Source organism: Panthera uncia, chromosome D4 (genome assembly GCF_023721935.1).
Source record: "Panthera uncia isolate 11264 chromosome D4, Puncia_PCG_1.0, whole genome shotgun sequence".
Taxonomy (NCBI): Eukaryota; Metazoa; Chordata; class Mammalia; order Carnivora; family Felidae; genus Panthera; species Panthera uncia.
In genome coordinates this window covers 68,980,251-69,004,192 of record NC_064807.1, presented here as the reverse complement: position 1 = coordinate 69,004,192, position 23,942 = coordinate 68,980,251, and the positions used below count along the sequence as shown (strand labels likewise).

General features: G+C 38.5%; 1 protein-coding gene across 1 annotated transcript in view; it reads left to right on the top strand.

Moving 5' to 3' along the window:
• The window catches only part of SVEP1 (sushi, von Willebrand factor type A, EGF and pentraxin domain containing 1), an 86,889-nt gene that overhangs the window by 37,724 nt on the left and 25,223 nt on the right, over positions 1–23,942 (top strand). Inside the window, exons 4-5 of the mRNA XM_049636202.1 lie at positions 22,121–22,279; positions 23,645–23,824. Of these exons, the coding sequence (XP_049492159.1) occupies positions 22,121–22,279; positions 23,645–23,824 (339 nt within the window). The remainder of the gene's footprint in view (positions 1–22,120; positions 22,280–23,644; positions 23,825–23,942) is intronic.

Sequence of the window (23,942 nt, the reverse complement as noted above, 5' to 3'; positions counted from 1 at the left end):
GATAATAATTAACTAATATTTAAAGAGCACTTATGATATTCCAGGCACTCACTTTCCCAAGCATTGATATATATATGTGTATATATGTGTATATATATATATATGTGTGTATATATGTGTGTATATATATATATACACACACATATATATATATATAATTGATATATGTATCACTATATCAATATATTGATCAATTATATTGATATATCAATATATATCAATATATATCAATACACACACACACACACACACACCAAGGAAGAGCCAAGGAAGCTAAAAATTGGAGAGGTTGAGTCACTTGTCCTGAGTCACATAGCTAGTAGACCTGGGAGGTGAACCTAAGTTGTCTGGCTCCAGAGCCTACAGTCTGGCCATAGAGATTGGTATTTAACAAACACGCAATTAAAAATATCATTTCAAATTTGCTAAGTATTAGTTGGACCCTTCTGAGATCTTCAGTATTTGATCATTTTCTACCCACAAAATAGTGTATGTTTTAACTGAATACTAGGAAGGAAAAGAAGAAAAGGAGTTGTATAAAATGCAGATCTGCTTAATGTTTTTTAATTATGGCTCACTCATAGAATAAACTTCAGGCTTATTAGCATGGCATAAAGGCTTTGCCTGAGTTGGCCTGTCTTTACCCTTTGAGCTAAAAGCTGGAACTAGTTATGGTTTCCACCAAATACCGTGCTATTTCTTTCCTCAGACCTTTTTTCATGCTTCTTCTGGTTCTCTTTTCCACCACACCCAACTATTTTCTTTGTCCTACCTCATCCAACTAGTGATTCTAACAGGCACTGAAGGACCATTTTATATCCCCACTGCCTACCTTCAGAAGAAGAGTAAATGCTAAAGAAAAAAGGATGTAGGTAAGAGGTCAAGTTTAATACCAGAATCTTAAGTAGACGAGAATTCATTTTTGAAATCTCAGTCAATGCATGGTTTCCATGTCTGGCTTGGGGACCACAGGATCCCTAGCCCAAAGGCACATGGTAAGAAAAGTTCAAGAATGTATTTTTTTTTAATGTAAAATATTTACATTTGGTTAAACTTTGTCAACAATAAATCAAATTCAGTCTATGGTTGATATCTGGATTGGTCATTTTGGATGGCTAGGTCATCAAATCAGTTGTGAATAGCCAGTGAACTCTCATTGTAAATCCATGCAAGGGCAGCTGTTCTAAACTTTCCCCTGAAGGGATTTGAGAGATACAGAGTATGAAGACAATAGGCGTCTTGAGGACACTGCTCCTCTGCAGACATTGACTCTATTTCAGTGAGTTTGGAATGATTCGCAGATTGGAAATTATAGCTGGATAAGGGCCAAGGCTGAGGGCTTGATAAAAAGCGGAAGCCCCAGTTACATTATTTTTCATAAAAGGAGGATACACCATAGAAATAGAAACACTAAAATATTTGTGTGGAAATATCTTATGCATGTAAATATATGCACATGAATCCCTACCCCCTACTGCACACAGATATTTTCTTGTCTAAATATTATGTCATTTCTTTGGAAAGAGAGAGGACAGAGAGCTCTACAAATTCTTGAATGGAAACCAAAACATTTGGAAATCTGTTCTCTGAGCAGAGCTTAGCTGACTTTTTTTTTCCCCAAAAAACGTCCCCAGCAGTGCCTAATAATGGGTTTGTAAGGTACAAGGAATTTGTACAATGTATTCCTATTTGCTTTTTATGAGAGAATATTGCTAGCAGGTTGACACTGATTCCCACTAACTTAAGGTTGCTGCCTAGAATAGTTTAGTTTGTTCAGTTTTTCACTGAATGAGGTGGGTATTCAGTCCTGGTGGTGCATTTTCCAGTCTATCACGATTTTATAACAGGGAAATGCATAAAATTAGATGCCTACAACCATAGGTGTGAAACACCACCGAACTCCCAAGTCAGTAAATTGTATTTTCAGCTCAGTTATTGTATTCTTCCGGTCTGTGACTTCTGTTTGGTACTTTCTCATATTTTCTGTCTCTCTGTTGAAGTCCTCACTGTGCTCATCCATTCTCCTGAGTTCAGTGAGCATCTTTATGAACCATTACTTTGAAGTGCATCAGGCAAATTAGTTATCTCCATTTTATCAAGGTTTCTTCTGCTAAAGTCTTATATTGTTCTTTTGTTTGAAAAATATTCCTCTGTTTCTCCATTTTGCTTGACTCTCTGTGTTCGTGTCTATGCATTAGACAAAACAGCCACCTCTCCCAGTCTTGAAGCAATGACCTCCTATAAGGAGATGAAACTTAACTTTCGTTGTCTCTCAAACCTTTGCGATTGTCCAAGCAGCCATTTTTATTTTCAATGGCTTTCAGTTGTTAAGGGTGTGCCAAGACCTGACAGCGTCCCAAATGGGAGGAGCGCGGTTAGCATCTAGATACAGATTGATTAGAAGCCAGACCCTCAGGAAGCAGCTTTTAAAGTATGCAAATATACATAGTCTTGTGGGAATGCTTGCATAAGCCCTGGCATTCCTGGCCACTAGAGCCAGGTGATCTAGAGGTGTCCCCTGGGTGGCAGTTGGAAAAATTGAACCTCCAGTGGAGCGTATGTGCTCCTGTGGGGGAGATGTTGGTGAGCTGTAGCAGGCGGAGGGAGAGCACCAAGATAGCATCCACCTGCCTCTGTTCCCTCTCAGCAGGAAGCATCTGTGTGCCAAACCAGAGGCTGCGCTTGCAGGCCGAAGCTCCAGGACAAGCAACAGGCCTCTGAAAGAAAGACAGGGGGTGTTGTCTCTGCAGTGCCCTGGCGGTGGTAGCCTGCCAAGAACTCTCCCTCCCATTGATACCATCTGTGGGACCCAGGAGCACAAGCCCGTGGCCACCAGAGCCAGGTGATGAAGGGGCAGCCTTTATTAGGCTGCAGCTGCAAAGCCAGGGCCCCAGACCGGAGATACTGTCACCATAGAATGTGGCAGAGAGACTTCATACAGATGGCACGTGCTGGGAAAAAACCCTCAAAAACCTTGCATTTGAAACAAACAAGATGGTGCCCGTTGGCTAGCAAGTGTGAAGATAGCGCCTGCCAGCCTGCAGGCTTCTAGCTGTGAGCTGTGCGAGATGCCTGCCCACCAGGCCGACCCTTTAGGGTTAGCAAATGAGCCTCATCATGTGAGGTCTGGGTGCCTCCGGATTGGCTGCAGGTGGCTGCACGGGGGCAGGTGAATCGAGGGATTCCTGAGAGACCCGCTTCTGGGTTGGTTACGGCCCTGTGCAGCTTGTGAACACAAGCCTTGAGCCTGAGTTGGTTTTCAAAGCTAGACGTTTTCTGGGCTCGTCTCTCACGTGTAGGTCTCAAAAGTTCAGGTGTCTGATGTAGGATTCAAACCCTTCACTCTTCAAGGAGATGCCCTGGGCTTTGAGTTTCCTCCCATTGGTGGGTCACCCCGGGCAGGGATGAGGTTTATGATGAGATGGTGTCCTAGTCTCTCCTACACACCGAAGTGGGCCTTCTCTTTTTTGTCTGATTCGTAGTGGTTGCTCAGTTTTTAGTTTCTTTCAGAGGAAGTTGTTCCATAGGTAGCTGCAGAGTCAGTGTGTCCTTGGGATGAAGTGAGCCCAGGATCCTCCTATATCATTATCTTGAACTGGAATCTCCCAAAGTCAGTATGTTGTGTCTTTTAGGAGTACTTATAAAAATATATCCAGTATTCTAAAATTGTGAAAATAAGGATTATAACCAGTTCCTGCTTATCATCATAGAATCTTACTTTTTCTCCTTCTGTTTCCTAGCCCCATTATAAGTAAATTCAGTAACAAGAAAAAGGATGCAAAGAAAAACATTTAACATATGCTAATTGGTAGTCCTTAAATATTTTGCTCAAGTCACCCCTAAAATAACTAAAAACCCATATATCCCTTGTTGATTTTTAAATAGCTATCAAAAAGTTTTCAGCAAGATTTTTAAAGATGGCATTTCCATAATTCAGTATTGCCTTTTAAAATAAAAGTGTTATATCACTTTTAAATGTACCCTTTGAAATCTCAGTACTATAACAAATTTGATTCCTTCTGGTAATATTCGTTTGTGAAGCAGCTTTTTTCAATGGAGAAACTTTGCGTGGTTTCTTGTTTTCTTACATCTCTTCCCTTCTCCTGGTACCATGTGATTCGAATACAGTAAGTTTTTATCTTCTAAAGCCTTTTATTGATCACAGAATTCTACTTCTCCACCATGAAAATTGTGGATATATATTGAAATTAATTTTTAAATTTTCTGCGATCAAAATTGATGTTAGATATCAAGTATTAGAGTTATTATTATAATTGTTATTTGTATATAATTTGTCAGAGCTATTACTCCTTTTGATACTTACTCCCCGTAGAAATAAGATGCTATTGGAGATTTCATCTTTTCATGGGATGGATCATTAATTAATTCATGTGCCCGTGGACTTCTGCTATAAGAATAAAGGCATATGTGACATCAATTTCATTTCTCTTTTTCATTTTTGTAGGTCTTAGTGCTGAAAACCTTCATACAAATGCATAGATGGAGCTTGAAAGAGTTGTGTGACATTGACGTCACTTCATTCTTTGAGTTCCTCCTGAGTTATGTGCCAAAAATAAATGAGTGATCTATCATCAAAAAAATATTGGAGATGATTAGCTGACTGTTCCCTTTGGTCCTTTTTCAATTTTATTGAAACTGAAGAATTGGAATGCTTTTGACTTGCAAAAGTAGTTGTTACCCAATCATTATAACCATTCGCTTTTTCACAAGTTTCTGGGAAGTCCCCTAGAGACTTTACTAGGACACGTTAAAGGACTATTTAATATGGAAGAGCTTTGTTTAATTATGTCTGGGAAAATCAAAACAATACAAATTTCAATAAACTTTTAGCAATCCAGTAGTTTCTGATAAAATTATTTTACCTTAGAATGTGCATTAATATATCCTTACCAAAATCTTGGAGCCATAGATTTAGCTTATTTAATCTATGGACAAATATCTATATATAACCTATTTGTGAAAATGGTTCACACAGTTAAACCTATCCTCCAAATATTTTCTGAGAGAAAAAGGCTAAATAAACTAATGCACATTCCAGTGGCCAGCATATTGCTTTAGATTTTCACAATTGATGAATAAGGCAGAGGGCCTGCTCTTGAGTCTCTCAGCTGGATAGAAGTTGCTGCTGCCTTCAATATTTCCCGTCGACATTTTCTTCCTTGCTTTGCCCTCATTGGACTCTTCTAAAGAAGTGACATATTCTTGGACAGTAGTCAGGAAGTTGGAAAGAAAAGGTGGTAAAGGAACAATGCCTTTACTGGTACTTTCCCAGCCTACAATGTTTCTGAATTCAGAACATCCCAGAAACGAGCCAAAATACTCCATTTCTAAGGTCAGGAAATATTGAATCATATTTAACTGGGATATGTGAAAAACAAGGAACATTTCTTAGAGGACTTGCTTATGGTACCTTAATTAAAGAAAGGTTTCCAGATATCAAGATTTTTGAATTGTGCTGAAGGTTTGCCACCTTGGGACAATGCACTGTAGTAAGATTCAAGGGGTGAAAAGTACACATTTCTTTTGAAAAAAAATGAATGAAGGGCAGTTGTGAAGAGGTGCTGTGGATGCTTTCTTTGCTACATCAACTTAGGTAAGAGTACCTGTCAATGTTGAGGTTCTGGAAATTGTTTCTCTAAAAAGATTCGTGCTACAACCGCATGCCTCTTGCAGTTTTTCCCTATTTACGTTCCTCATTTGTAGAAGAGGAAACAGTGTTAAAGAATTTAAGAAATTTTCCTAATGCCATTCAACCATAAAGCAGTTAGCATGCGCACCCAGTTCTCTCAGATCCTAGTGTCCGTATTGTCTCTGAGCCGTTAGATTGCCCACGATCCATCCATAGCACTTACTGCATGGTCATTCTCCATCAAAGAAATGATCCAGAAATATTTTGATGCTCTTTCCAGGTTGTATTTAAAGGCAACTCTTGCTTCCAAGTTGTAGCTCAGCATCCCAAATGTTTGGCTCTGTGGGGTCTGCACGGGGTTGATACTTTACTGAATGACAGATGATAAGCCAAGTTTGGGTGATAGCCACTGTTGGCAATTTGAAAATGACAGCCCAAGCTAGAGAAAGTTAGACTCTCTAAAATCATGATGTGCCCCATAGTATGCTAAATGCATATATATCTGTCTTACTTTTTTTATATATGATATATATAAATCTTAGCATCTGTATATATCATACATATATGTATGATATCTGTATGTATAGTTCTTGAGTGCAGTTAGTGGCGTTAATCTTACTCATAAATCCTAGTTCTGTCTCTTACTGTGTTTTTCTGGGCAAGTTTTTTTCACCTCTGTGGACCTCAGTTTTCTAGTCTATAAAATGGGGCTAGTAATAGTAGGATTGTTATAAAAATTAATGAGATAATGTGTGCAAAAAGCTCACTAGGAGGCTTGGCGTATAGTAAGTGTTTGCTTAATTTAAATTTTTTCTATTTTTTAACAGTTATTCGTTTTTGAGAGATGGAGAAAGACAGAGCATGAGTGGGGGAGGGGCAGAGAGAGAGGGAGGCGTGAAATCACAAGCAGGCTCCGGGCTCTGAGCTGTCGCACAGAAGCCGACGAGGGGCTCGAACTCACAAGACCTGAGCCCAAGTCAGACACCTAACCTACTGAGCCACCCAGGCGCCCTTCCCCCCCTCCCCTTTTTTGGCTTAACTTAAATTATTACAGTCTATAGTGTGATTCTCAACAGGGAGCGATTTTGCCCCCCCCAGGGGGTACTTGGCAATGTCCAGAAACAATATGGTTTGTCCCAGCTGGAAGGAGCTACTGTCATCTAGTGGCTGGCAGCCAGGGATACTGCTAAATATCCTATAATACACTAACCATCATCAACAAGTCCCAAATGTCAATAGTACTGGGGTTGGGAAACTGTGCTCTGTACTGACAAACTGAGTTAATGCTTTAACATAAGATTCAAAAAGCATTACTGGATCTCTTTTTAAACTTGTAGAGGAAACATCAAAGCCACGTGATTCTACTAGGATTAAATTATCTCTTGGTTACGAACATTGCAGCATCTTCTCCTCCAGCTATCTCAAACCCTTGCGGCTTCTCACACACGTCAAGGCCTTTCATGGCTCCATGTTTGCACGTTTTGGTCCCCTTTGCCTAGAATATCCCACATCTTTTCTATTTCTTACTGGTACTTCAGGGTTCACAACAAATTCACTTCTCCTGTGAAACTTTTCCTTTCATCCCTTCTTGCATAGATTCATTGCTCTAGCAAAGAGTTTGGGTTAGAGTTTTTGGTTTTTTTAAATACCTCTCTCTTTCTGTTAAGACCCACCACATGGTATTATCATTCGGGGTAGTTTTGTTTTTTTTTTTTCTTTACTATTCTATGAATTCCTTTAAGGCAGGATTGTATCTATCTCTCTCTCTCTTTTTTTAATAACCTCTGCTACATGGCACAGGGACTTAGAGTAAGCATTAATAAACTTTGAATGAATAAATAAAGCGAACTGTATGTTCAGATACTAGAACACAACATATGGAAACTCTGCTTGGTTCCCAACTTCCTGGGAATTTTCCATTCCTTTTTTGGAGAAGTGAAGGTGAACAAGTCTACTGACCCTGAGAAGCACTGGCTTAGAATCAAAGCAAGCCATCTGGAAGGCTGAGTTCAACAATAGGAAGTGGCTAATAACACATTTATCTCTTTTATGTTATCTAGTTATTGGTATTATTTCCCAAATCCAGTCCTAAAACAGTGGTGTGTGTGTGTGTGTGTGTGTGTGTGTGTGTGTGTGTGTGTGTGTAAAGCTGTTTGAATATATTGATGATTGATAGTTTGGGAAAGTGTTTTAATTCATCTAGCAGTGTAAGACAGCATTCCGGGATGATGTGGATTTTTACCACTTTAGCAATCATTTAACGAATATATAAAGCATATCATTGTTACTATATGTAGGATAATGTTAGCGGTCAGGAAAATTTCCATTGAAACTTGAGATTTATAAATTTTGTCAAAATATGGAAGCAGGTATATGAAAATATGTCATGAACTATGGAACAAGTTATAAGAAAAGACAAATCAAATGCACATTATCTGTGAAATACTGAAGGCACAACCATAAACATTAATGTTGAAGCAACATTCAACATCTGTTTCACGATCAATATTTAATATTTTAAACAAAAAAAGAGCTGTTTTACTATTGTATGTAGTATTATTCTTAACCTAGAAAATACAAAGAAGTAAATTGGAAACTACTAGAATTAATAGATTTATAAACTGACAAAATAAAATACATTAAAATCGATAAATTTTTATGTAGAAACTTTTGGTTTAAAAAACCTTATCAAATCTCTTTTACAGTAATAAGGAAAATATATATATTTCCTGAGAATAATTTGAAATAGAATTATGTGACCCCCATGAGGAACTGTAAACTTTTATGGAAACCAATTATGAATAAGAAGGTCAATTTATGACTTTAAGCAGAAGGAATATGAATTTCTAGTCATGCTAGTGCTTACATACACTGTTCATGGTATTCTGTTTCACAGATCAAGGTATCTGTAAGGCAATGGTTAGCCATGAAGAAATAACCTCCAACTACCGACCAACCACACCTATGTAGTGTACCCCAGACTTTAAAATACAGTGTTTTGATCTTGGATATTCTTGGATGTACCTTGAAATTTTGCTTTCCTGCCTTTTGCTTTTTAATTTTTATTAGATTTTTAATTTTGAGAGAATTGTAGTGTCACATGCAGTTTTAAGAAATAATACAGGGGCGCCTGGGTAGCTCAGCCGGTTAAGCGTCCAACTTCCACTCAGGTCATGATTTCATGGTTCATGAGTTTGAGCCTTGTGTCAGGCTCTGAGCTGACGGCTCAGAGCCTGGAGTCTGCTTTGGATTCTGTATCTCCCTCTTTGCCCCTCCCCTGCTCATGCTCTGTGTCTGTCTCTGTCTCTCTCTCTCTCAAAAATAAATAAACATTAAAAAAAACTATTTAAAGAAATAATAAAGAATAGGGTGCCTGGGTGGCACAGTCTGTTAAGCACCTGACTTCAGCTCAGGTCATGATCTCATAGTTCATGAGTTTGAGCCTCACGTCTGCCTTTGCACTGACAGCTCAGAGCTTGCTTTGGATTCTCTGTCTCCCTTTCTGTGCCCCTCCCCTACTCATACTCTCTCTCTCAAAAACATAAATAAACATTTAAAAAAAGAAAAGAAAAAAAAAAGAAATAATACAGAGCAATCCCCTATATCATTTTCCTAGTTTCTCTCAGTGGTAGCATCTTGCAAAACTATAGTTAATATCACAGTGCAGATACTGACATGGATGTAGTCAGGATACGCAACAGCCCCACCACCACAAGGATTCATAATATGCTCTTGTAGAGCCCCAACACTTCCCTTCTACTCCTAGTTGCCCTCACTTTGACCTCTTGCAAATGCTAATCTGTTCTCCATTTCTATAAGTTTGTCATTTCAAGAATGTTAAATAATCATTCGCTCAGCAGAGAAAGGGATGATGAGCATTGCCTTATGCCTGCCAAGTGAACATAGATATCTACATTCCTCATTTTGCTACTAGTGACCCTGATATGAATGTGTGTGAGGGGATTCTCATTACTGCTGGCTGCAGATGGGATTTCTGGCTCCAGGAAGGCCTCCTTATTGCTCCCCAGTCACTACAAAGAGGGGACCTCCTTGCTGCTTGGTGGTGATGAAAGTTCTGACTCTCCACGGGCTGGCTTTGACAGCACTGCAGGGGGCAGAGGAAAGACCCTTTGCTACTTTCTGGTGGGTGTGGAAGTGAGAGACAGTGCTCATCTGTGGTCTCCACTGGTGTGAAAGACTACTTGACCTTCTCTGATACCACCTGCAGAGGCGTTGGGGTGCCTTGCTAGAGCTTTGTAAGAGTAGAAATCTAGACTTCCCACTTGGTCTCTGCCTGGTATGGCTGCATTGGGCCACAGTTTTTATTTTATTTTATTTTATTTATTTTATTTCATTTTATTTCATTTATATTTATATTTATATTTATATTTATATTTATATTTATATTTATATTTATATTTATATTTTTGTGTGTGTGGTGTTTGGCTGGAGTAGAGGAGTTGAGTGGCTCTTGTCTAAAAGTGTCCTAAGTTGCAAGGCGTCTGTTTCTTCATCCTTTGGCTGGAGAGAGCAGTATTTTGTTGTTTTGGGTTTTTTTTGTCCATTCCCATTGGTGTTTTGGATTGCCAGCTTCTGTAGCCCTAAGTCTGGGATATGTGAGGTAAAAGGAAGCCCAAGGGACTCACTGCCATATTGGGCTTTGGTTCTCAAGGTCCCTAGCTGGTCTGCCTTTGTATCAGTGTCATTTTATGTTTATTTTATATGTAACATTCAGAGGTTTTAGTTGTACCACTAGGAAGACTGAGAAAAAGTGCACCTACTCCCTCTTCTCAGAAACAGATTCCTCTGCTTTTTGTGTGCATCAGATCTTCTCTAGGGACAGGTTTTTCCATGTTGGTTGTATCAGTCCGACTGTGGTTTTACTTTTTATGTGTTAACTTACTTAGGGACACCTTTTGTGGAAGCACAGCGGTATCAGTTTTCCCACATATTATACCCAGTGATGACTTTGTTTCTATTGAAATCAAAAGTGAAATGGAAAAAAAAATAAAGATCAATAAATAAAGGCTAACAATTTTAGACAAAGCTATAGAGAAAATCTTGATTTTTTTGCAGTTAAGCAAAAGAGAAAAAAAAAACCATTCATCAAAGCTCAAAGTTCTTAAACGATCCTTACATATAGGGAAAAATGGAAGTGACTGAATCATGCCATGTGTCTGAGAATGAAATGTTACGGTCCTTCAGAATTAAGTCTCCAGAAGTCACCCAAAGTGATCTTGTCACGTACCTTAACTTAAACATTGTCATTGTTCTTACTGTTCTAAGGATAAACTCCTAGCTTTCGAATGTGGCCTACCCAACCTTCATGGTTTTGGCACTCACTCTCTTTTCTGGCCTCTCTGTACTCCAGGCAGAGTGAACACGTGTATTTTCAGGCATGCTCTCTCTTGCCCCTGGGCCCGCACATGGCGATGCCTCTGTTTTGAATGCCATCGCCCTCCGCCTACACTTCTCACTGGTGTGCATGGTTCATCCGGTCTCGTTCTGAGATCGCTTTGACCAACAAAGCTTACCTGATCACCCCACCCCTGCTTCGAGTCTAGGTAGTGTCTCTCTTATGTGTTGTCATATAACATGGCACTTTACCCCTCTTAATCATCTGTGTCAAAGTGGAATGACTGTAAGGGTACAGACGGAGTTCTGTGTTATTCCCTGTCCCCTGTAGCCCATTACCTGTCATACCCTTTTCATCTCTACAGAGGGTCATGAAATTTTACAAACATGATCACCCATCGTGTCATGATGGCAAAACAAGGTCTTCAATTGGTTATATAACTTAGAGAAGGGCAGACAGTGTCAGAGCCAGTAATAATTAGCAGAATTCTCATCCAAGGATTCTGCACTTGGTCCTTCGCACCACACCCTGCTTTAATGGATGACATGGGAGAAAGGTGATGACACAGTGAAACTTGCAATTTTATTTACACACAGATTATTCAGAAAATAATCCAAACATTTTAACATGGGAATATGGAAGGAAAAATATTGCTTCATGAGCGGACTACTTCAAGGTGCAGTGACTGGACCACACAGATATCAGAATGAATGCCAGGTGGAATAAGGGTTTTATGGAAACTCCAGAAGGAAATCATTTCAATCTATCCATTGACTCCTTTAACTGTCAAATATCTTTTAGATATTTTGGAAGATATCATTATTGTCCCAAACTTGCCTTAAAGTAGCTTATCATGAAATGGAGCTATAACTATAAAGAAGTCAGCATGTGTGTCATGAACAAAGTGTTATAGCTGATCCGGCTCTAAGCAACTGAGATTGAATGAAAATTAAAATGCTGTGACATGTATGATACACAAAAGGCTATCACTGTTCTGAAAATATTTAGTTATGAAGGTAATGGGATTTTCACCGGGTTTGAATGATAGGACTTGGACAGTTAGAAATAGGAGATACCACTGTGGAGAACAGAAAGTACAGACCCGTGACGGGGACTGGTGATAGCTTGTATGGATGGATGAACGGGCTACATCTGTGAACATAGTGGGGTTCAGAGCAAGAAAGGTAGGGAGTAGGAACTAGATTGTACTCGGGCTTGAATTCCATGCTACAGAGATGGCCTTTGGTTAACTGACAACTGCAAGACATTGAAGATTTTTGAGCAGGAAAGTGGCATGTTCAGAACGATGTTACAGGAATATTAATTCGGCATCTGTGGACAGAAATCACTGAATGTAACCTAGAACAAGAGTTGTATGTATGGAGGTTACAGAATCAATCATATCATAAAATAATTAGGTATAATTAGTGTAACAACAGTGAGCATGGAAAACAACAGGTAAACACATTTCCAAACTACCAAAGATCTTAAAGCCTTATTGAAGGCGAGTGTGGCCTCAGGCTTTACTCGTCACTTACCACTCCTTATAAGACCACAGGGAAACAAATTTGACACTAAACACAAAACTATACTCAGAGCTTTCTTCCTTTCTTACTGCCAAGGTTGTTCTTAGATTCAACTTGCACCACTGCTCTCTTTCCTTAGGAAAGGCTAACATTCAGCAGCTATGCATTAGTCCAGTTGTAAAAGTTGTTGAGATATTGAAATACTTATGTACTGATTGGTAAACAGCTACTGCCCTAAGTCTCTTGAACTTTCCTTCACTGATCTAACCCCTTTTCCAGGGTCACTGGCACCTATCCCATGGTCCAGCACCTGTAGAGGCAACATCTGGCATATGGGTGGGCCTGCAGAATTCTGCTTGATGCTACAGCTAATGTCTCTTGTCAGTGATCAGTGGTCGTGCCACTGAGTTGTAATATTTTGAATATCACCCCTTCCATGGATGGTGTTTTCTCCCAAAACGTTCTCACGTTCTTCAAGCAATAGACCTACACATATTTGAATCTCAGGGGTAGATCCACCCTAAGTTCAAGATGAAACCCTGTTGCACTGAAACTCATAGGATTTCACTTTTAGATAATTGATTAATTGGTTATTTTATTTTTTAATAAGAGAACAAATCTACACCTATATTTACTTTTCAGTAAGTTTAAATCCGTGAGGGGTACAGCATCACACGGATTCTGTGGCCATGGCCTTAGCAGGAAGACTGCTTTGTAATCTGGCATGAGCCATGCCACTGTTTTCCATGCACAGAAGTTACTTTTCCCCAGATTACTCTGGTTTTTATCGGTTTGCCACCAGGAGTCACTGTGTTGTTCTTTGTTTTGCACACATAAGCACATCTCTTGCCTAAATAGAATTCGGTTTCATCTCGAGCATAAACACCTTCAACTTTAAGAACTGTGTGCTCCCAGCAAAAATGGCCTTGGACCACAGCCTTCCAGACATGTTTGTCATTTTAGGAGTCCTGTTCCCAGCAGGCCTCCGCAGGCTCCAAAATGGCCTGATTAATTAGTAATTTTAAAAAAAGTTACTACCCAGTGTTCATGAGAGTACAATAAGATATATACTTTTAGCCCTAATAAAGTATTTGACTTTAATTCAAATATAAAGTAATATAAATATAGAAATATAAAGTAATTCGACAATAGTCTAATGAGTTTGAGAAGTTAATACTATTTTGCTTAAGAGAAAAGATTTTCACTGGATGAAAGAAATAAGAGAACAAGATGATTGCATGAAAGTTATTTATAATTATTAAAAAACTGGATTCAACTTAAATATCAAACATTAAACCAATGTGGTTTAGCTTACAGTAAATTTTATTTTCTTCTTTATATGATTCTGAGTCATTAGCTATTTTAGACAGAATAAACAAGGTTAAAGATAATTTTAAAATCCCCAGTGGCCTCTACTAAAAGTGTTTGCCCACCAAGTTTTCATTATAAAACTTAGGATGATCTCACATTTCTCGTCTAGACAGTAGACACCTTAAGACAATTAAGAAGACAGAATTTTCAACCCAAAAGACCTTGTATTCTGTACTCAGCCAGGTCGTATTTACGTGTGAGCGTGTGTGTGTATGCGTGTGTGTGTGTGTGTGTGTGTGTGTGTGTGTGACATATGTTATTTCTTAATACATAATAATAACTTTGCTGATGCATCCTCTTTTGGACACAGTCTTTTGAGGCTTTTCGTTTTTGTTTTTTGATAGACTTGTCCTGATCCATCAGTAATCTCCTCTCTAGTCTGAGCAGGTGCTTCTATTTGCAGCATGGCGTCCCGCCGCGAGTGTGCCATTTGCTCCTTTGGCACCACACAGTTACTCGAATTCAGTTGAGTCCAAATATGCTGCACTTCAGCCAAATGAGCTACCCAATGGCAGGGAGACTGACAGGCTCCTAATTCGTTTACGACAGATTCAGTTGTGCAGCATCCAAGGCAGTTAAAAGTCTCCTTATCTAATTCATTAATGAAAATCGGAAGGATCTCGGCTCTCTGGTAGAAGCGTCGTTCTTTGTATGCATGCCCACGTCCTTGTCTTGTAGTTATGAAAATATTGGCTCGGCATGGGGAAAGAGAACTGGTTCTCTTCTAGGGCGGTGGATCCCTGTGCTCGAAATTTGAACAGAACTCTTTGTAGGAACATTTTCCTTATTCAGACCAGATCCATAAAGTTGAGGAGGAACATGATGTTGTAATAATAAAGAACCTGTCTCTGGGAGCCCAGACATTTGCTTGGTGCCCTTCATAGATAGAGCAGAACCGGGGTGGCACTGTCATCTACCTGAATGGGCACCCTTGGGGTGGTGTAGCACACAGCCTGAATGCAGCTGATGTAGCTACCGTACCACTATATTCTTTAAAGGAATTCGTTAACCTTTAAAGATGAGTTGTGCAAGGAAAAGAGGCTCTTAACAATTATCACGGTTTTAAAAAATTAATCTTAGATTATGTGTGAGAAGGAAGTTTATAAAATATTTGTTACTGTATAACGGATGTTGTTTATTCTAGCTAAACTAGTCATCTAACAGTTTAATATTGTGGATAAGATAGAGTAGAGAGAATGGAGGCTCCCTTATATTTTACAAATTCCAAACTGGCTGATGTTTTAATTTGCATCAGTCAAAGGATTCCTCTGTCAGCCGAGCAGAAGACTAATGTTAGCACAACATGATAATTTCAAGAATCACACTGCCAGTAATAGTAGCTGATAGCTGCCAAGATGTTTCTGAAAAGAGAAAGTGGTTATTTTAACAACTAAAAGAGCAATTAAGAAACAATATTTGGTACATTTCCAGGAAGGAAACATTTCGTGACAAAAAAAAAAGAACATACCTGGCCCTTTACCATCACTTGTGAAACTTGTTAAAACCATGGTTTTATTTAGTATTTTCAACTTTTGCTTGGTTTTAGATGAGGAGTTTTCCCCCTTGGGTATCAAAGAAGTTGATTACACCTCTCCCACTAGAATTGTGCAATGCCTTTAAATAGTTCTCCTAAAGTCTGTTTTCCATTATCATTATGAATTTCACAATACATTTCCAAATGTACTTTTGGATATTTTTATCCAAAACACTGTTCTCCAATGTTATAAACTCTTGATTACTCAAAACAGTTTGGAGAGTAATATTGTTAAGATTGCTTCCTTTTTATGTAATATTATTTTAAAAATAAATTGTAGAATCTGTAAACCGAATCTGATTGCTCCTATGGAAGATTTCTTTAACTTACTTTCTAGTATTATTCTATTTCTAGAATCATCAAATGTTAGCATTGAAAAGGTCAGGGCCATCATCAGTTGTAACTTCTGTAGTTTGTAGGAAAAGAGAAGAAAGTCACTTGCCGGTGACCCTGTCCCTTGTCAGCAGAAGAGCCAAGGTTGCATGCAACTCGGTGGTCTTGACCCCAAGGTCAATGCCTTCACATCACCTGATTGTTATTCTCTTTGACTTTAGTCCTCCTTCCGCACTAACCCGCCCTGCACCTTCCAACACAGCTGTTTGCCCTTGCCCTTCTTTGATTGAGTGACTTGGTCAGGCGATGCAATGGCTAATGGCTAGGTCAGATAATTGGAAGACTCTGAACATACAAGGGCATGTTCATATTACTGAGAGAAAGAGACAACTGCATATTTTACATACAGTGTGACATGTGCCAGAGCAGAGGTAAGCATGATGTACTCTGGGGGCACAGAAACGAAGGCAATGGAATCTGTCTGAAGAAGAGGAGCTGTGAAGAACGAGTTAGTCATGAAGGGTGCTGGCGGTTCACTCAGACAAAGGAGAGCTTATGCAAAGGCAAAGCTAACTGGAAGATAAAAGAGGTAATATTTGCCAAGCACCAAGCACCCACCAGGCACAACAAATCTATAAAAGATGGATAATTATCTGTTGAGAAAGTTAAGAGTTGGAGACCTTATTCTAAAATTTACTGAATGCTAACTACATGCCAGGCATTTACTCACATTATTTCTGCTAATCCTAACAACAAAATTTATAAGGGACATACTACTAATGTTACGCACAAAGAAACCAAGTCTCAGAAAAATTAAGTAATTGCTCAAACTCCCAAGTCCAGTAAATTGAGATGGAGGAGGTATGCAAGACTAGGCTCTCCTTGATTCTGAAGCAGGTTCCAACCAGGATGTGAAATTGCACTGATCCCTTGTAGGAGACAGACAGGAATGTTACAGACAGATCAAAGATCTGTGAAGATCAGAGTGAAGAGAGAAGGCCTTATCCTGTTGGTGCAGTTTTTAGATAGAAAGTGATTTGATCACATTTCTATTTTAGAAAGCTCTTCAGGCACAGCATTCATGGTGGAATGAAGAGAAGAAATGGAGGCCAAGAGACCAGTAAAGAGCTGTGTAAAAACCCGGATGAGAGATAATGAGTTCAGATCTAAGAGAAGGCAATGCTGATGGAGGGAGGGGGGAAACGCAGAGGATTTTGGAAAGAGAAAAATCCAAAAAACACGGTTTCCATTTGGATATTGGAGAAGATGGAGAAGGAGGAACCAAAGTGATCTCCGAGGTCAGAGAACCAGTAACCTTGTGAAATACAGCATTTGAGACAATGACTTTCTTTTACATATAATTTTTATTTACTTTTAATTCTTTTTGCACGGGTAATACCTATTCAGTGTAGCAAAACTCGAAAATACTAGATCAACAAAAGTAAACCTGAAAGTCTCGTAATTCTACCATGAATATATACCATGTATACATAACCTTAAAAATCATATCCTTGAAGTTTCCTATATGTATTTATTAGCCCAAAAGGCTCATATAAAACATAGTGTTTGAAACCTGCATTTTTTACACTCAGCTACATAATTTGAATGATTTTCCATGTCAAGACTTGTATTTTTATGGCTACTATTCCATTGGATGGAATTGTCATAAGAATTTAACAAACCCCCCCACCCCCCCCATCTCTTGACGTTTGTGTTATTGCCACTGCTGAGTGTGTAAATGGTTAACAACAATTATACATATGTTTTTACTCATCTTTACTTGGGACATATTCTCAGAAATCAAGTGATTTATCAAAAGGAGGGTTCCACTTGAGGGTTTTGGCGTCTGCCCCCAGGTTGTCCTACAGAGAAGGAGAGAATGTTCACATGCTTACTGGCAAATGAGTATCAACATCCTTTAAAAATTTTGCCAAATTAAAATGTAGCCATCACTATGTATTTCTTTATTATGAGTGAGGTTAAACTGTTTATCCTGTGATTTTTGGTTATTTTCATTTCTCCTGTAGGAAATTTCTAGTTCTTGTTCTTTGTCAACTTTTCAATTGGAGTATTCTTTTCTTTTCATGCATTGGATAAAGCTCTTTATGTATTAAGTTTCTATTTCTTCTTAAAGTAGTAATTTATAGGTTTTTGAAGTATTTAGTGTATCTTTGTACATCCAATGATTTTTGACCTGTAGGTCTGGCTTATTTTAGGTGTGTATCTTATCAACAGGGTTAAATTAGTCCATGAATATTATTTATGATGGCTGATGTGTTTGGGTTTTCTTCTGTCATGTTAGTTTATGCTATTCTGTTTTTCATTCTTTCTGTTATTCTTTTTTTATTTTCCTAGGGTTTTTCTATCTGTATTCTTTGGTGTTTTTTTTCCCTCTTCCACTGATTTGGAGGTTATACAGTCTTTTTCTGTTCATAGTTACTTGTTTTTTTCAGGTACAAATTTCTTTCGGCTTTATCATATCAATGTACCTAAAAAGAAATGAGAACCCCCCCCCTTGTTCCTCTTTCCACTCATCTCCCAATTTCTCTCATATTTTACACCTTTCTTCTTTATATTATGCAGATTATTTTCTTCTTTAGATCATATGTCTTTCTTTTTTAAAAGAAGTTTATTTATTTATTTTGAGAGAAAGAGAGAGAGGAGGAGGAGGGGCAGAGAGAGAGGGAGAGAGAGAATCCCAAGCAGGCTCTGCACTGTCAGCTCAGAGCCCAGTGTGGGGCTTGATCCCATGAACCATGTTCTGAGACACTTTTCAAAGTGATTCAAAGTACAAAATGTACACTACGTGAATACACACATATTCCAGACTTTGTGCCTCTAAATACAGCCCATAAAGATATAGCTTCATGACTTAAAAAACTAAAGGTACTAAAATGAGATTCTGCTTCTTAGCTGGAAAACCACAGGATCTATAGATCAAGAGTCAAACACTTAACTGACTGAGCCACCTAGGCACCCCAGATCATCTATCTTTCTTTTTAAAAAGGGCCTTATTTGATATTTTTTTTCATTTTTGCAATTTTAGCAAGATATTTAGTGATTTACTGTATGTTTTACTAGTTTCTTAATCTCAAGCTGTTTGCTAAATACCATTTTTCCCATGCTTGAGTTTTTAATTTGATTTCTTTTCAGTCATGAAATGTGTCTTTATTTCCAGAAGCTATGCATATCCTGGAATGTCTTTCTCTTCCTCATATTTACCAATAGCTTGCCTAGATATAGAATTCAGGGCTGATAATATTTTTTCCACATAGCTATATATCTTATTTCCATTATTTCTCCTGCCATTTGTTTTTGCACAGGAGAAATGGAATATCAGTTTGATTTTGCATTTATAAATGCTTGCTTTTCTTTCCTAGATGCTTGCTATACTTTTCTTTTATCCTGGGTGTCAATCACTTTTTGTTAATTTCACCTGAAACTTGAGGGTTTTTTTTTTTTTTGCACTAAATCTTCAAGTAAGGAATATATTCTCGTGTTAATATCACAACTAGTACTTTTCCTAGGTGTACTTAGTTCTGTTGTTATGGAATTTTATGGTTCTTTTTACTGTCTCAAAGAATTTTCTTCTCCATCTCAGTGTTCGTCTTAATCATTTTCTCCTACAGCTGCTGACTTCTGTTTAAAGGAGACCATGTTCAGGGTGCCTGAATTGTTCAGTCGGTTGAGCATCTCACTCTTGATTTGGGCTTAGGTCAGGATCCCAGGGTCATGGGATCAAGCCCCACGTCAGGCTCTGTGCTGAGTGTGGAGCCTGCTTAGGATTCTTTGCTTGTCCCTTTGGCCCTCTCTCCTGCTTGCACTGTCTTTCTCTCTCTCTCTCTTAAATAAAATTTTAAAATAATAATAATAAAAAAAATAAAAGAGACCATGTTGTCTTGCATCTTCTTGAAGACTGGTGCAAATATTTACTGAACTTTTCCTGGAAAGAAATACTCAGTAATATGAATAATTCAGTAATAATTCGACATTTAATACTGTGATGCTTTGATTGCAATGTTCTCTTTCTGCTGAGCTGTTTTTCATAAGTCACATATCATTATAACTATTTTTATAATGTTTCTCTCAGTCTTAAATACTGTCACAAATCTAGCCAGTCCTAGAATTTTCTGCTAAATATCATGGAAAAATGTTACCTTCTGTTTTTAAATATAATCAAGAATTTCAGAAGCATGGTTATTTTTTTCTAATAATTACATTATATTGTGAATCTTGTCTCTTTTATATTTTTAGCCTATTCTAGTGGTTAAAACAAGGACTATAGCATCCAAGAGACCTGGTTTTAAGACACAGCAAGTGTAGTGGTAAAGAATCTGGACTCTGGATACAAACTATCCAGGTTCAAATCTTAGCTTTGCCACTTACTGTGTAACTTTGGCAAGTTATTTAACCTCTTACTGCCTTGGTTTTCTCACCTATAAAAGGAAATTAATAATATTAGTTACTTCATAGGTCTTTAATGAGATATAAAAAGATAATATTTATAAAATATGTAGAACAGTCCCTGGGACATAGTAAATACCATATAAATATTTACTTTAAAATTCTAGCTCTACCCTTCCTCTCAATTTTGTTGTAAACCATATATATATATATATTTTTTTTTTTTTAATAAATAAGCCAGACCTTATCTTCTCAGAAACAGAGCTTAAACAAATGACAACAGGAAGGGTAAAGGAATGTGCTACCATTTAGAAATACGTGACTTGCTAATTAAGAACAAGATAAATGTAACTTTGATTTTTTTGTCATAAAAATGTAGCAAACCAATGTTAACTACTAAAGAAAAAATTCTAGCTGTATTACCTCCTCAGTAACTTCACTCAAGTCAGCAAATCTCTCTAAGCCTCCATTGTCTCATCTTTAAGGTGGACAAAATACTAATAAAATTAATGCGCATATTAATAGCACTATTAATACTATTGACTAATACTTTGTAGACTAAATGAGATGATTTATATAAAATAGTATCACAAGTATATATTACTTGTTTCTACTATTTTTAAAATTATTTTTTTAATGTGTGTTTATTTTTGAAAGACAGAGAGGGAGACAGAGCATGAGCGGGGGAGGGGCAGAGAGAAAGGGGGACACAGAATCCAAAGCAGGCTCCAGGCTCTGAGCTGTCAGTGCAGAGCCCAATGCGGGGCTCGAACCCACGAAGTGTGAGATCATGACCTGAGCCGAAGATGGACACTTAGCCAGCTGAGCCACCCAGGCGCCCCTGTTGCTACTATTGTTAAATAATTGCACACGTACTTGACAGTGCTACATCAAATTAGCTGAGCATTGCAAGTCCTTCTTTTGGAAATGTCCTTTTTTTTCTTTTAATGTTTATTTATTTTTGAGAGAGACAGAGCATGAGCAGGGGAGAGGCAGAGAGAGAGGGAGACACGGGAAAAAAAGCAGGCTCCAGGCTCCAAGCTGTCAGCACAGAGCCTGATGCAGGCCCAAACCCACGAACCCACGAACCCGCGAGATCGTGATCTGAGCCGAAGTCAGAAGCTTAACCACTGAGCCACCCAGCCGACACCTTTTGGCAATTTCCTTACTCAGTTTTGAGTTATTTTGTAGTAGATGTGTAACTCCAGAGAGTAAGTCACAGATTCAAAGTGACATTGTCAGTAAAGAGCACTGTGTCTGTAAAATTGAAGCAAGATCAATTAGATCCTGCTTTTGATCTGTGTGTGTGTGTGTGTGTGTGTGTGTGAGAGAGAGAGAGAGAGAGAGAGAGAGAGAGAGAGAGAGAGAGATTTTCTGAGCCAGGGACAGCAGGGTCTTAATAATTCTTTTTTCTTCAAAGGGCCTATTTCCCATCAGTTGGATTATTTCCCTCTTTTACTTTCTTCTATCCTTAGACAAGTGCTTTGAACAGAAACAATGGGCTCCTTGGTTTTTGCATATTTGGCTCTTCTCCTCTGCTGGCAGACGATCCCAGAGTGTAGTAGGGGAGGTGGGGCTGCACAGGTGGGGGTAGGAGAATACAGAGTCAACAGTATTTATTAAGAATTTTTATATGTCCTGTATCACTGATTCCTTTTAGTCCCTTAACATGCGTTGTTGTTTTGGTTTTTCCCACAAATAAGCCCAGGCATCTCATGCTGGGTTGTGTTGTAATCGTAACTAATTGTGGGACTGAATAGGCCACATCCTAACCTGTAAATAACAAACTACATTATTCTTTAAAAAAAGAATCTCTGCTTCTGTCCTTGCTTGAATTATACTATTATTTGTATGGAAAGCTATTATTGGGATTTTTTTCTGCCTACTTAGTCTCAAAAATGTTAACTATCACTTACCATCAATTAATATAAAATGGACTTCCACAGCTTGCCCATCAGGGACATACAAACCAGAAGGTTCTCCAGGAGGAATCAGCACTTGCCTTCCGTGTCCTGATGAAAATCACACCTCTCCACCTGGAAGTACGTCCCTGGAAGACTGTGTCTGCAAGGAGGGATATCGGGCATCCGGCCAGACCTGTGAAGGTAAGCCTCCCACATTTGGCAAATGGGAAATACAAAAGCTGATCTCTTAAGAAAAATGATGCTGATATTTCCACCCATTTTATTTTAAATGATCTCTAATAATCCTTTCTCTAATCTTATTTGGGGGAAGTTCTTTTTTTTTTCTTTTAATTATAACCATAGGCACCAAGGTGGCTATATTTTTTAAAAATATTTTTTAATGTTTGCTTTATTTTTTATTTTTGAGAGAGAGAGAGAGAGAGAGAGACAGGATGAGCGGAGGAGAGGCAGACACACACACACACACACGCACGCACGCACGCACGCGCACACACACGCGCGCGCAGAATCCGAAGCAGGCTCCAGGCTCTGAGCTGTCAGCACAGAGCCTGACGTGGGGCCCGAACTCATGAACCGTGAGATTATAACCCGAGCTGAAGTCAGACACTCTACTGACAGAGCCACCCAGGTGCCTCCCTTTGCTTTTATTAAGTAGCATTTCTTATCAATACATACACCCATATCTTGCTCCAGAGAAAGTAGATCTGAGACCCCAATAACTATGAAACCAGAAAGATTTAGTACTTGAAAAGATCTAAATATGAATCTAAAAGCCACAAATTTAACAAAAAATATAACAAATGAGCTAGTTTGGGCTCTGGTGATATTTATATCCATTTAAGAGAATATGTTTATGAGTAAAGTGTCTTGATATTATTCATATCAAAAATTAAAACTGTGTGATTAGCCTGTAACATGTACAAGAGGCTGTGGCTCTTGGGATTTGTAGCAAACATACTTTGTTGAATTTATTCTTTGTTTTACGCCACCTTAATTAAGGAGGAAAATAGGGGCGCCTGGGAGGCTCAGTTGGTTAAGCGTCCAACTTCAGCTCAGGTCATGATCTCATAGTTCGTGAGTTCAAGCCCCACATTGGGTTCTGTGTTGACAGCTCAGAGCCTGGAACCTGCTTTGGATTCTGTGTCTCCCTCTCTCTCTCTCTACCCTCCGCCTCTAATGCTCTGTCCCTGTCTCTCTCTCAAAAATAAATAAATATTAGAAAAAGAAGGAAAATAGGTTATGACCTATGAAGATCAAGAACTAGAAAATTTCATATCCACATAGATGTCAAAATAAAACATTTTTAGGGCTTAAAATATATTTAGTCTGTTTAAAAAATTGGAAGTAAATACATACCTAATAGGAGTGAGATGTAAGGGTTCTTCTTTCAAATATGCACTTAGAAATTGAGATGCAGTAAATTGGAATGATGTGGGTAATTTAGCTGTGTGTGTAAAATGTCCTCTTAAACAAACACAGGAAAGGAGGCTGTTTCATAGGCAAAAGGCTAATTTTGCTTTTTTATTTTCTTTCTGTAAATGTTAGTTGTCCACTGCCCTGCCCTGAGGCCTCCCGAAAACGGTTACTTTGTCCAGAACACTTGCAACAACCACTTCAATGCAGCCTGTGGGGTCCGATGTAACCCTGGATTTGACCTCGTGGGAAGCAGCATCCTTCTGTGTCTACCCAATGGTTTGTGGTCCGGTTCAGAGAGCTCCTGCAGAGGTATGCAAACTGCCAGTTCACATTGTTTATTGATTGCCTTGCTTGATTTCCTTGACTTAACCTTTAATGGACCAGTGAAGTTCTTTGTTTCTTTTGATTTCATAGACCACAGACCACA